At 49.6% G+C, this 13,884-nt stretch overlaps 1 protein-coding gene and 1 long non-coding RNA gene across 2 annotated transcripts in view; one reads left to right on the top strand and one right to left on the bottom strand.

Annotated features, from left to right (window-relative positions):
• The window catches only part of LOC126507474 (uncharacterized), a 6,625-nt gene extending 1,051 nt beyond the window's left edge, over window positions 1–5,574 (top strand). The window contains exon 3 of the long non-coding RNA XR_007593532.1: window positions 5,443–5,574. This is a non-coding gene — a long non-coding RNA (uncharacterized lncRNA). The remainder of the gene's footprint in view (window positions 1–5,442) is intronic.
• The window catches only part of Parp16 (poly(ADP-ribose) polymerase family member 16), a 28,865-nt gene continuing 17,703 nt past the window's right edge, over window positions 2,723–13,884 (bottom strand). Inside the window, exons 3-6 of the mRNA XM_050151941.1 lie at window positions 12,241–12,447; window positions 8,337–8,508; window positions 5,581–5,722; window positions 2,723–4,091 (exon numbers count right to left, since the gene is read on the bottom strand). Coding sequence (XP_050007898.1) covers window positions 3,956–4,091; window positions 5,581–5,722; window positions 8,337–8,508; window positions 12,241–12,447 — 657 coding nt within the window. The 3' untranslated portion in view covers window positions 2,723–3,955. The remainder of the gene's footprint in view (window positions 4,092–5,580; window positions 5,723–8,336; window positions 8,509–12,240; window positions 12,448–13,884) is intronic.

The raw sequence follows: 13,884 nt of genomic DNA, 5'->3' as shown, positions 1-13,884 counted from the left end.
CCCCCCTGCGGGGGCCCCCCCCCCCCCCCCCCCCCCCCCCCCGCCCCAGACAGGGTTTCTCTGTGTACCTTGGCTGTCCTGGAATTTGCTCTGTAGACCAGGCTGGCCTTGAACTCATAGAGACGTAGGCCTGCCTCTGCCTCCTCAGTGCTGGGATTAAAAGGATTTCCCCAAGCCTCACAACAGCCTCCTTAGAAGCCCTCACCCACGGACTCCCCCACCACTTCCGGAGGTCTAATTCCAACCCTCTTAAACTGCCATTCAACCATCACTCTTTGCTTTGGGGTGGGTGTGAATTCCATGAATCTTTTCATATAGTCACTCAACAAACTTCTCTTGAGTGCACCGACCGAGACAAATGTGTGTATATCTGTCCTGAGAAGCCTGCCCTCTGAAAGCTTCCCGTGGAATTTTAATGCCGAAAACATCAGCCTGACACAAAGTGCAGCTCGCTGGGACTAAAGTGCTCAGCAGACAGCGCTCTCCCTTCATGGACATTGCTTCGGAACGCTGGAAATTTTCAAAGCCCTTTCCAGGTGGACCAGAGCGCCAGCAGAGTGGGTGGGGATGGTGGTTTCTATCTTGCTTTGGAATGTCGGGATTTGTTTTGGATGTTCTGAACATCAGGTTGGAGATACACGCAACGCGAAGGGGTTCCTAACCACATCAGGGTCAGAGGCAGCCCAGGACACCGTCTCCATGGTGCGCAGCCCCAGACAGTTGTGAAACAAACAAAAACCCATGGTGGAGAGTGGACAAAGGAAAAAAAAAAAACCACCAAAAAAAAAAAAAAAAAAAAGCAAACAAAGGCCAAGAGATGGAAAACTTGGAGGTGGGGTAAGGGGAGATGTGGTGAGACCGTAAAGAGGGGGGTGGGAGTGTTAGAGGGGCTTCGTGAGGGGTGTGGTCATGTTTGTGTGTGAAGAACAGAATCCAATCCCAGGGCCTAAAAGTCACTATGGCAACGGGGAGGGTGAGTTCGGCAGATTGCATGCCAACACAAACCTCCTGGGCTTAGCCGTGGATGGGCGCAGATGTGATGCGGCCATGTTATAAAGAAAAACACCTGAACTGGGCTCTTTAAAATCACCTCCCCAGCCCTGGCCTGGCCTGGGAGGCAAGTGCCATTTAATGGAATGAATTAATCATGACCGGCACTGAAACACATACGCTCCTCTCTCATTTACACGGGCACGCACTAGTAGCTCACAGGATTCTGGGCCCTTCGAAGCTGGCTTCCTACCTGGGAGAGACCCACTTGACACCTCTCTGAATGCTGCATTCCAGACCATGATGTGTAGTTGACAGAGCTGGGAGGGTGCTTCTCACAAGGCCAAAGCAGCAGGGGCCCCAGTGTGAGGTGGTGGCACCTGAGCACCCCTGACCTCCTCTGCCATCAGCTGTCCGGGGATGTTCCTCCCCAGTGGGTACATTAGACAGAGAGGAAGCTGTTTCCTCCTGAGCCCCACCCCAAGGTTCCCAGCTTGCCTTCCCCAGAGCTATTGTTCAGATGGCATCTGGCTTAGGCTTAGGGTAGGGGCTGAGTGGAGTTGAGTCTTTTAGGCCTTGTTTCCTTCCTGGCTGATCATTTCCCGATACTCGGAGGTCTCACCGCACCTCACACAACTAACTCTCCTCATGGCCAGTGCACCTATGAGACAAAAGAAGCTCGGTGCTTCAGACCCATAGTTGGGGAATGTTTTAAGTTCTTTTAAAACCAAAAGGGGAGAGCATGCCTTTCTTTAATCCCAGCACTGGGGAGGCAGAGGCAGGCGGATCTCTGTGAGTTCAGGCTAGCCTGGTCTACAAGAGTGAGTTCCAAGACAGGCTCCAAAGCTACACAGAGAAACCCTGTCTCAAAAATCAAAAACAAAACAAAACAACAAAAAAAAATGGAGTTTTTCAAGTAAATAGCATGTATCTCCAACTCCAAGGGATCTGAAGCTCTTCTGGTTTCTCTGGGTGCGCACACACACACACACACACACACACACACACGTGCACACACACACCCTTAAAAAAAAAACAACAAGGGGGCTGGAGAGATGGCTCAGTGGTTAAGAGCATTGCCTGCTCTTCCAAAGGTCCTGAGTTCAATTCCCGGCAAACACATGATGGCTCACAACCATCTGTAATGAGGTCTGGTGCCCTCTTCTGGTCTGCAGACATACACACAGACAGAATATTGTATACATAACAAATATAAATAAATAAATAAATAAAGCCCAGAATATTCAATGCAACCCCTTTTCTGTGGGTTTGGCAGAAGCTCCACCTAGCTCTGAGGATGGGTATGAGAAGCTAGAACTCCAGTTCTGCTGTTTCCTCCTGGTGGACAAGCTATTAAGCTTTCTGGCCTGCCTTCACCTTATCTGCTAAAGTACACAGGCCTGTAATAAACAACTGTGGAGACCAAATACACAGCACACATATACAGTCTATGGTAGCGGTCCTGTTGTCCTGACTAAGTGTTTCTCCTTTCTAGTATCTCAGGACACCAGCTTCCCCCTGAAATGCTGTCTACCTGCCCACACTGCTGGACTGCCAGCTCCTGGTGGGTGACTTGATCCTACTTGCACCCCTATGCATAGCACACAGCAGCTGTTCACGTCCGTGAGGTCAGCGCCTACAAGTCCCACTGCCACTCCTATCCACCATGAAGGAAAAGAGTAAGGTTCTTAACACTGAGCACAGCTGTGGACAGTCACAGAGACAGCTTGGATATTTAGGAAAATATCTTTATTGTTTTTTAAACTGTCCTACTATTTGATTTAAAAAGCATAGTAGTGACTTTTTCACAAACTTTACAAATTGTAGAAAATGATTTTCTCATTCTCTATGAAAACCTCATTCCCGTTCAACAGGGCTCTTTTCTGGTTGAAGCCTGGCAGGAAGGAGGGAATGAACAACACAGCACGGGCAGCTGGGGACTCTCTCCTCACACACTAAAGCTCAGGCTGAGTCCCAAAGACGACGGCTCCTCTGAGGGAGACCCAGCCCATGAAGGTGTGTGGCCAACTGAGGCAGGCCTCTCTTTTGAAGGCCAGCAGGCCCCTGAAGGCCTAGAGTGTTGTTTATCAAGGCAGCTTCGTGGGAATGAGGACCACAGCGAGCTTATGGCTTGGATCCTTTTCCCTGTAACACAGCCAGGAAAGAGGCTGTGGACCCAGGCCACTTGGTGCTCCAGGTTTAGACTTCTCCCTTTTTATTTGGCTCACAGAGGCTAATTTGTCAGTTACTTAAAAATAAACAACAACAAAAACAGAAAACAAACATTTGGTTCCGTTTCAGCTGTAATCAGAGTTGTCCATTTTTAGAAAACGATGACAGAGCTGCTAGTTGTTAAATCTGCATTTTGTTATCCGCTGAGGCTCCTTCTCTTGTGTGCTTAAGGAGGGAGGGAGGGACAGCTGTAGTAGAAACCGTTTGTTGATCTGAGAAAACCGTTCAAATGTTTTGCACCCGCAGACTAAAGCCGATGGAATCCCCAAATGATCCCACTGATCTGAATGAGAAACACGACCGTCCCTCTTGGGTGTCTTGAGTCAAAACAAGGCAACCACTTAGTGATTTATCACCCCAAGTTCTCTCTTCCAAAAGGCATTAGAGAAAGGGCCAGCCTCCATCCGAGCGATTGGAAACACCACCGACAGCTTGGACACTTTGCTTTTAAACGCAGCAGGAGTTATTTTCCCGTTGGCCTTGGCGGAAGAGCTAACTCCCTAGACTATTTAGGAAGAAGCAGACAAGTGAGGGGCCGAGGGTCCCCACTGACTGGACTGTGGCTGGGCACATCATCAAAGGCAATCAGTACATGTATGGCATATGAAAACTGTCCTGTGCACCCCCTGCAGCTGGTCCACAAACTCGGCCTGACTGGATATGGGATGCAGGAGGTAGAGGACAAGCTTCCGTAAGGCACACGGTGAGTGGCCCCCACTCCAGGTGCCCATGATCATCCCTTCACTCGGTTCCAGAAGTGCTGGAAAGCAGAGGAGTTGGCGACACTCACAATGAGCAGCAGCAGCAGATACAGGGACATCATAACCATGAACCAATGGCTGGACAACCAGGAGAGCTGGCGTGAGGCCCTGCCCAGAGGGAAAAAGAGAGTTGGCAACTCGGGAAAAACATTTTTTGTTTTAAGTGTATGCAAGAAGTTCTGGCTCAGAGAACACGACATGATGGATTTCATCCTCTGTAAGCCTCGAAGGGAAGCTTCGTGCGGCTCTGCCCGAGAGACCTGGGGCTGTTGGCCCTGGCACCGCCAACTCGCCTTTCAACAGAACATTTTCTAACTGCACAAACACGGCTATGCAATGAGCTCACCCACTCTTCCCCGGTTAGCTCCTCTATTGCCTTTTATAACTCGCTTTTCTTAAGGCTTTGGTATTTAAAAGGATGCCCCATCTCAGGGTATCTGCACAGATGGTCGCAAGCTCCTTAGCGAAGGTCTTTTCTGTATGAGCAGAGACAAATGTGAGCTGGGAGAATCTTTTTTATTATTGTGTGTGTGTGTGCATTTGTGTGTGTGCGCGTGTGTGCGCGTGTGTGTAGAAGCCAGAGGATGGCTGGGTGAGAGTCAGTTCTCTCCTTCCACCATGTGGGTCACAGAGACGAACCTCAAGCTGTCAGGCTTGGTGGCAGGCGTTCTCACCAGCCTGGGAATCTGTGTGCTACACTGGGAGGTGTCCTAAGCCATCCAAATGTGCACAGAAAACACTCACTAGGGAGTTAAGAATGGAGTTTTTCAAGTAAATAGCATGTATCTCCAACTCAAAGGAATCTGAAGCCCTTCTGGTTTCCCTGGGTGCACGCACACTCGCGTGGGTGCATACACACATACACAACCTTAAAAAAACAAAACAAACAAAAAGCCCAGAATGCAACCCCTTTTCTGTGGGTTTGGCAGAAGCTCCACCACAGACTCCAACAACATAATAAGACGACAAAATGACAGTCCCCCTAGGGACCCTGAACATCTTCCTGTCACCATGCTACTAGATGGAATGGGATGTGGCCTCCTCTACAGTCCTCCAGAGCTAAAGGCCCTCATCTGTTGCTGGGGTCAACCCTCTTCTCTCTTTCTTTATTTCATATCGTCTGCCATACTGGGGATCGAACCCAGGGCCTTTGTGTGCCAGTCAAGCACTCTACCACTGTGCTACGTCCTTGACATCAACTCATTAGCGAGATAAAGATGAAGAAGCATCTGGGTCCATGGCAGGTTCAGCTGAGCTGCACATTCTCAGCCACTGCCTGGTTCCCATCCTGCCTCTCGACTCAATCTCTGGAATGGAGTTCAGACAAACCAATTTGGGAGCCCTAGTTTGATTTCATGTACCCCTCAAACAGGCTTGTTTCCAAACCAATCTTCCCCACTAGTATGTTTGGTCCCTTTGGAGACAGAGCTACATGCGTCTTCTCTACCTCTTCCCTCAGGTGTCCAGCATCATGGGGCGCTTGCTTTACACACATCGGAGGCCCGAGGCTGAGGGAGAGATGATGCTGACAGCTGAGCGATCAACACTCTGAACACAGCAGCCACCTCCTAAGTTCACGCAGGGACCACCTGCTTACCTCCTCGGCTGTTTCTGGGAATACACCAGCAGGTACTTCACCCGAAGAAGTTGGTTGTTGGTGACTACGAAGTACTTAGGAGGGACATCTCCCCCTTCACTGTGCTTGATCCTTGCTCTGCTGCGGTCAATTTCCTTGGTATCTGAAAAAGGAGAGAGAAGCGCGCTTTGCCGGGTGTCGTGCGGGGTGGGGGGTGGGGGACACGGACGAGGCAAATTAGAAATAGAATTGAGTCAAGGTTCATGGTCCTGAGGCGCAAAGTCAGCAGGCTGAGGACTGCACCCGTGTTCCTGTGCGAATCAGGAGATTCTGGCAGGCAGGAAGACAAATGGGGAAGAGAGACTAGGAAAACAGAGAGAGGAAAATAAAGCCGCTGAACGGAACAAGCAGAAGGCAGACGCAATCGGAAGGCTGAAACGGCAGATCAGCATCATGTACCAGGCCAGGACCAGGACTCACCGGAGAGCAGAGAGCCTCAGCATGACTGCTTCTTTATTTATCTGTTTAGAGACCAGTCACCAGTGCCTGAACTCAGTGCCTAGCTAAGGGTGACCTTGAAACTCTGGCCCTCCAATCTTCTGAGTGCTGGGCTTGCAGGTTCACACTGCTGTACCAAGTTGATGCTGTGTTGAAGGTGAACTCAGGGACTCACACCTGCCAGGTGAATACTCTACCAATTGAGCTACAACCCCAGGGCCTAGGAGGCATTCTGAATAAATCACACTAGACTCGAGTTCTCAGAACACTCACTTCCACCAGGCCTGGTGGAGCACATCTTTGACCTCAGCACTTTTTTTTTTTTTTTTTTTTTTTTTGAGACAGGGTCACACTATGTAGTTCTGGCTGTCCTGGAACTCACAGTAGACCCACCTGCCTCTGCTGGGATTAAAGGCTTGAGAGGGACATAGAGGCAGGCATATTGCCTGTGAGTTCATGGCCATCCTGGTCTACAGCATGAGTTCCAGGACAGCTAGGGTTACAAACACAAAAACAGATAGACTTCCTCCACCACTCCTACTAAGACTTTTGTTTGTTTGAACTTGCTATGTAGCTGAGGGAAACCTTTAACTCCTGACCCTCTTCTCTGCGTCCCCAGTACTGGAATTACAGGCATCTATCGCTATGCCCTGCCCAGGATTTTAAGGGGAAAAAAAATTTTTTTTTCAGACAGGATCTTACTATGTGGCTCTGTCTAGTCAGGAACGACCAGCCTTGTACTCAGAGATCAGCCTGCCTCTGCCTCTCAGGTGTTGGGATTAAAGGTGTGCACCTCCACGCTAAGGCTAGTCCTTATCTGCTGATCCTCCTGTTCTACTTCCTACTCATGGAGACTACGGGCTCATGCCGCCAGCGCACCAGGCAAAACTTTTTTTGTCTTTTGTTTTTGTTGTTGTGGATTTTATGTGTACTTGTGCAGTGCTGAACCCAGGGCCTTGTACATGCTAATCAAGTACTTAAGTCTGGTCTGAGAGGGAGGGAGGACACTCTTTCCTGTTAACAACACAGAAAGGCTTTATCAAACACAAGCCAGGGTTCTGGGCAGCAGAGGCTGGGCAGTTGTGTTTTGATGTCTAATGTCTCCATATGCAAACTTGCTAAGAATTACGCACACGAGCGGGCGTTCGTGCTGTCTGGTTTGGGAGGGTGGCGTCAGACCTGGGCCTGTTCCTTGGGTCCAGTTGTTTCACATTAGAGGCCAGAACAGTTTGTGTCTTGAATTCTCCTCTTCTTAGTAAAGCCAACAGCCCAGTTTGAAGACAGGAATGACAGTCCTGTGACTCTTCTGCCTTGGAGGAGGGTGGCCCAGAGGGAGGCACTGGGCATGTAATCCAAGGGACACCTCAAGCCAGTGGAGTTGAGGTGGCTGCTAGCTATCTGCTCCTGGAGAGTCCATGGCCTCAGATGCCCCTCTGGTCGTCTGGGGATTCCAGCACACTCCAGCAGAGCACAGAGAATCTGGACCCATTATCCTTAGCTTTTGTTGAGCAAACCTTTATTGCATGTTAATTGAATACCAGGTTTTCTGATGATGCAAGTGCCCAGAAATAATAGCAAAATTCTGACTCCTAACGAGCCATGCCCTCACCTTACAAGTATGTAAGGTTTCCATTTGTCAAATCTTTTTTTCTTAATTTTTGGGTTTTTTGTTTTGGTTTTTGGTTTTTCAGGACAAGGTTTCTCTGTGTAACAACCCTGGCTGTCCTAGAACTGGATTTGTAGACCAGGCTGGCCTCAGACTCACAGAGATCTGCCTGCCTCTGCCTCCCAAGTGCTAGGATTAAAGGAGTGAGTCACCTCCTGTTTTTTTTTCCTTGATTTTTATTTTATATGTATGAGTGTTTCGCATGAATGTATGTATGTTCACCACATGTCTGGTACCCATGAGGCCGAAAGAGGATGTTAGATCCCAGCTGGTGTTACAGGTGGTTGTGGATCTCACAGTGTGGCTGCTAGACGCAGGGTTCAGGTCCTCTGGAAGAGTCTGCATTTGTTAAATCCTGCCTCCTTTCCAAAGCTTTCCCTGGGCATCTTGAACCCTCTCAGCTGCCTCTTGTCAGCCCCTCCCCAGAACTGCCTGACTCCTACCTGTAGTGTGATCTTTTCCTATCACGTGTTCCATCCCTGAGAAGCCATTCCCGTCCTTGCAGCCCAGCCTTCGTCCTGTCTGTGCTGCTCTGGACCATGCAATGGCCGTCCACCCCACACCTGAGCCAGAGCAAGGGCCGCAGCCAAGTCTGGGCCAGGCTCTCACTCACCCTTCTTCTTGGTTTGGCACTTGACATCTGGATGATCGATGACCTCACACACGGCTACACAGCTGAGGATTGGGCCGAGGAGGCTATGCTGCCACCCATGACCGTGTGGACTGTAAATGAGGGCCAGGCTCAAGTCACTCGTGAGGTAGGTCCCTTCTCCAAACAAAGATGTCTGGAAGAGCAGAGGCGAAAAGAGAAAACACACAAAACTGAATGGAGACTAGGTGTCACCAGATGGCATGTGTCCTTCTTCCACAGAGCTGGAAACAAACATTTTCACACTCCTCCCACCCCTTTAAGACAAATAACTTGATGTCATCATAGGGCTCATGACTAAACACATTCCCATCTGATCAGGGTTCAGCTGACAGGATCTGGCCACCTAGCCTGGCAAAGGAGCTGTACCTTGTGGTCAAGGTTGAATGGAAAAAACAACAACGATATCGGAGTCCAAACAGACCTCAGTTTTAATGTTCCAGTGAGTTACATAAATTCTGTGTTTCAGTTTCTGCACCTACAAAACGCTGTAAAAGTTCCTCCTCCACAAGCTTATGACCACGTTTCAAAGACATAAGGTAGGGCGGGGGGTGTAGCTCACTGGTAGAGCTCTTGCCTAAGCATCCAGTCCTCAGCAACACCACACACACAACTATACACAATGTACATAAAACAATGTGCATTTGAAGGCTATCTGGTGACAGTCACAAGTGGGCAGGCCATCACAGGTGCTACTGTTATAATGAACAGAGTAATTCCCATCACATCAATGCATTGAACATAGCTACACTTAGGGGTTTGCAAAAGGAAAGTTACATCCTATTATTTGGAAAAGAAACGAGTCAGGCAGTGGTGGCACATGCCTTTAATCCCAGTACTCGTGAGGCAGAGGCAAACAGATCTCTGAGTTCATTGCCAGCTTGGTCTACATAGACAGGTTCCAGGACTGGCTCCAAAGCTACCAAGAAACCCTGTCTCAAAACAAAACAAAACAAAAAACAAACAAATAAACAAAACCAAGTCTCTTTGACCAGAAACTGGGACTAAATGAAGGACCTGGCATGAGGACCAGGTTGAATTTTACTCTGTGTTGTTGTGGGCTAAGAAAACATCCAAGAAGCTAGGCTGCAGCTGCCTGACAAGGGCTGTTAAGTTGGTTGCCTCCCTAAGGAAGTGTGGCAGATAAAGCACTGGCAAACAGAGCCTATGGCAGGCACAGGCAACACACTCTTCCTTGGCTATGACAGGCACCAACAACTGAACATCACTCAGCCACAGTAGCTTCCACCATGGCGCTAGTCACACTTCTCTTCACAGTCTAGAAGCTTCCATCAATGGACGGACCTGATACTCAAGTTGAAAGTTGACTGCTGTCTGTGGATGCTAGACCCAGTATTTTAGATGACCCTGGACTCCAGGAGTTCACTGAAATACATCCTCCACTCTGGAACGGAGAAACCCTGTGGTGTGGGGCAAATGAAACAGACCTCTGCTTTCTGAAGGTCTTTGGAAAGCTCCCATGCCAAGTTGGACAATGTCCCCATCTTTCCAAAGTTGACACAGACCAACTCCAGGGACAATGAACATCCTCTGATCAGACCCCACAGCAGTTTTCTCTTTCTTTTTAAAAATATTCATTTGGGCAGTGGTGGTGCATACCTCTGATCCCAGCACTCGGGAGACAGAGGCAGGTGGATCTCTGTGAATTCAAGGCCAGCGTGGTCTACAGCATGAGTTCCAGAATAGGCAGGGCTACACAGAGAAATTCTGTCCTGAAAAAAACAAAACAACAGAAAACAGTCTCTGTGTGTGTGACACACAGGTAAGGAGGTAACTGTGGGAGTGGAGTTGGTTGGAGAGAGAGACACACACACAGGTAAGGAGGTAACTGTGGGAGTTGGTTCTCCCTTCATGTGAGTGCCTGGGATCAATCTCGGATCATCAGGCTTAGCAGAAGTCACCTTTTCCCACTGAGTCATTCATTTCTCTGTCACCACACATTAATCCTTTACTTAAGTCCTACATATGTCTTCAGCTTCTGAGACTCAAAGCCTTGTGCCAGGCTGCTGGGAGCAGAGAGCTCAAGAGAGTCCTAGGGCATTTCCACCCCCAAGAAGGATAACTTCACACCTTCCCCCTGGTACATGAGCTACCTCAAGGGAACCCTAGAGTACAAACTTGAGGCGACTTCTCCAGGCAAGTTCCAGGGTGAAACAGAGACCCCTGGATTCCAGTAGCCTGGCCATAGAAGCAAGCCCAGGGCCAGCATAAACAAGCCTGTCATCCTCAGCAGAACCCACCAGCGCTAATCAGATGCAGCAGGGCTGGAAGAAGCTTCTCCAGCCTCGGGGCTACATCAGCCCTGACGGAGCCAGCCCATCAAGACGAGACAGATGCTGCTCTGCCTGGGGAGGGCCCGCAGCACCTACTACCTCAGATGCCCTTTCCGCTGGCCTATAATAGCAGCTGCTGCTTCTCCTGGAGCCTAGGAAACCAAGCAGCCTCTGTGAATACAAGCCACTTCAATCGCTGTGTGAGCTCAGAGGGTAGTGGGCACCAGTGCCACGGAAGAGGGGACACACTGGAACAGCATGAGTTCCTTTGCCCAGTCCCTCATGGCTGCCCACGCCTGTTGAGCGACAGGCCCTAGACTGTCATCCTCCTCCTCCTTCCTGAGGGGTAGAATAAGTGTCAGAAGGGAGAGGGTGGTTAACAGTTTTGACTCATGAAGATGAGAGGAAAACAGTTCTGGGGAAGGACCTCTTGCTGAATCTTGGCACACCCCGCAATTTCTCAGAGCTGACAGGAGCTCAGCAATGCTTATGGTCACCTGGGGATCCTGTTAAAGTATGGGTTCTCACAGTGTCGTCTCAGGCAGGCCTGAGGCTTCACACTTCCAAGGAAGCGCTCCTGGATTTGCTTCTCCTGCTGGCTCAGGGTCCACACTGTATGACCACTGGAAGGGTTGGTGAAGCACACTGGTGGGTGCTACTCGCAGTGTCTCGGCTAAGTGGTCTGGGATGTAGCTGGCATTGGGATTTTCATTTGTTTTTGTGAAACAAGGTCTCATGTAGCACAGGCTAACATCAAACTCCCCAGTAGCCCAGGATGACTCTGAACTTCAGATCCTCTTCCCTCTACTTCCCTAGTGTTAAGGTTATAGGTGGACACCACATCATTTCATGCAGGTGCTGCAGGTTGAATTTAGGGCCTAGTGCACACCACGTAAACATTCTACCAGCTAGGTTACATCCCAAGCTCTCCGGTACTAGTATTTTTGTTTTCTTTTAGATTTTTTTATTTATTTGTATGTTTGTGAATCTGCTTGTCTGTTTCTATGTGTAGTGCCCATGGAGTTCAGAAGAGGGTGTTGGATAACTACAGAAAGCTACAGGCAGTAGCCACCCAAGGTTGATCCTCGGAATTGAACCCAGATCCTATGCAAGAGAAGCAAGTACTCTTAGCTCCTGAGCCTCTTTTCCAATCCCAGCACAAAGATTTTGTTGTTGTTGTTGTTTGTTTCTCAAGACACAGTTTCTGTGTAGCTTTGGAACCTGTCCTGGAACTCCCTCTGTAGACCAGACTGGCCTCCAACTCAGAGATCCCTCTGTCTCTCTCCCGAATGCTGGGATTAAAGGCGTGCGTCACCACCGCCAGCAGCACAGGGATTTTAAAAGTTTCCCGAGTGATCTAAGAGTTAAGATCAGAGTTAAGGCCAGAAACCACTAATGCTTCCCCAACCATAATCAGCCTGGAAATCTCCCAGAGATCCTGTTAAAACACAGTGGGCCTGAGATGCTGCATTGACCCAGGTGGCCAGGTGATCACTCCAAGCACCATGGCCTCAGCCAACCCACCTCCCCATGAGTCCCCTCCCACGCTCCCCAGCAGCGAGCCCAGGACTTACCTTGTTCAGGTGGCAGTGTAGACCATTGTGAATGATAGAGTGGAAGTTCTCTAGACGGCTGCCATGGAAGGCGTAGATGAGGTCTCGCTCTCCTTTGGTCTCATAAAACCTGGCGTTGGCTGGGTCAAAGTACTCGATTTCAAATAGGAAGTCCGGAGTGGGAACAGGCGTGTGAGGGGCACCAGTCAGCTGCTGGATCTTTTCGAACTTGCAAACATGAAAGCGAAACAGGAAGGAGTTAGAGGTTTACTTGGGACGCTGGTAGGTGTGCAGCAGACGCGTCCTGCTAATGGCCAGCATGCTGACACGGGCCTATCCTCCAGTGCCTAGGAGGTAGAGTCAGGAAGATTGTAGGTCGAGCTCATCCTCAGCTCTATATCAAGTTCAAGGCCAGCCTGGGCTACTTGAGACAAAAGAAGGGATGGAAGAAAGAGGGTAAGGAGTGGAAGAAGGGAGAAGACAGACCAAAGGCCCCCTAAAACCCTGGGCTCCCGGCCTGGAGGGATGGCTCAGCCATTAAAGGCTAGGCTCACAACCCCAAACCTTGGGCTCCCTCCATCAGAACAACTCGTTTCATAATTCTGAAGCTGCTCCCCTCTAATCCAGCTCAGCGCTCTGAGAGCTCAAGAGAGCTTCTCTCTAAGGACGCTGGCAGGTGGGTGAGAAGCAGGAACCGCTCCTAACCCAAGGACTACTTCTCTCTTTATCTTTCCTTCAGTTTTAAGACCATATCTCGAGTAGCCCAGATTTGACTGCTTCCAAGTACTGAGGTTAAAGCACACGTCACCACACCTGGCTCAGAAATCACAGCTCATGTTCCCAGTACTTTTCAGGTTTGGGCGGTAGCCCACATCCACAATCTAGCATTCAGGTTTCAGAATGGGGACGGAAAGTTCCAGGTCAGGCTGGATTCCATAGCAAGACCATGTCTTCAAAAAACAAAACCCCCACGACAAAGCCAACACTCTCCCGTCTGTTCCCATGGTTTATCTTTACAACACACGTGTCACAAGGCAGAAGGCTGTGACAAAGGCAAAAGCGGCCACAGAATCCCCTTCTACCTCTGTGTGCTCCTTCAAGTGTGACTGCAGGTGGGATTCCCCCAGGATGGCATCCAGACAGGGAACCTATTTCTCAGCGCTGAAGCTGCCTGTACAGAGATCTGTTTTGACCAATGGGCCCTCAGCACATACATGGCAGACTGCAAAGGGTTTGCCCTCCCCTGCTGATGGCCATCACCCTCACCCACGCCAGCCTCAGCAAGGTGAGAGCCTCACAAGGGGGGGGGGGTCTCAGCCTTGGCAGCCATCCCACCAAAAGCCCAGAAATATAAGCAAGATTACCCTAGAACATCCACCCCCAAGAACCACCTCAGAGTCACGGCCTCAGAATGACAACCTCAGGGTCACAGCCTCAGAGTGATGACCTCAGAGTCACGAAATGTAACAGTACTTTCATCTCATCATTAACTTCAGAGTGGTTTGCTATTCAGCAAAATCTGCCATGTACGCCTAAGCTCCTTTTTAAGTATTAACTTTATTTTCTTTTTCTTTTTTTTTCTTTTTGTTGTTTTTTAAGTCGGCGTTTCTCTGTGTAGCCCTGGCTGTCCTGGAACTCACTCTGTAGATCAGGCTGGCCTTGATC

Source organism: Alexandromys fortis, unplaced genomic scaffold, assembly GCF_014885135.2.
Source record: "Alexandromys fortis isolate MF-2015 unplaced genomic scaffold, M_Fortis_MF-2015_v1.1 scaffold_70, whole genome shotgun sequence".
NCBI classification, from domain to species: domain Eukaryota; kingdom Metazoa; phylum Chordata; class Mammalia; order Rodentia; family Cricetidae; genus Alexandromys; species Alexandromys fortis.
The sequence above is the reverse complement of the archived record's forward strand: the minus strand, read 5'-3'. Positions and strand labels throughout refer to the sequence as shown.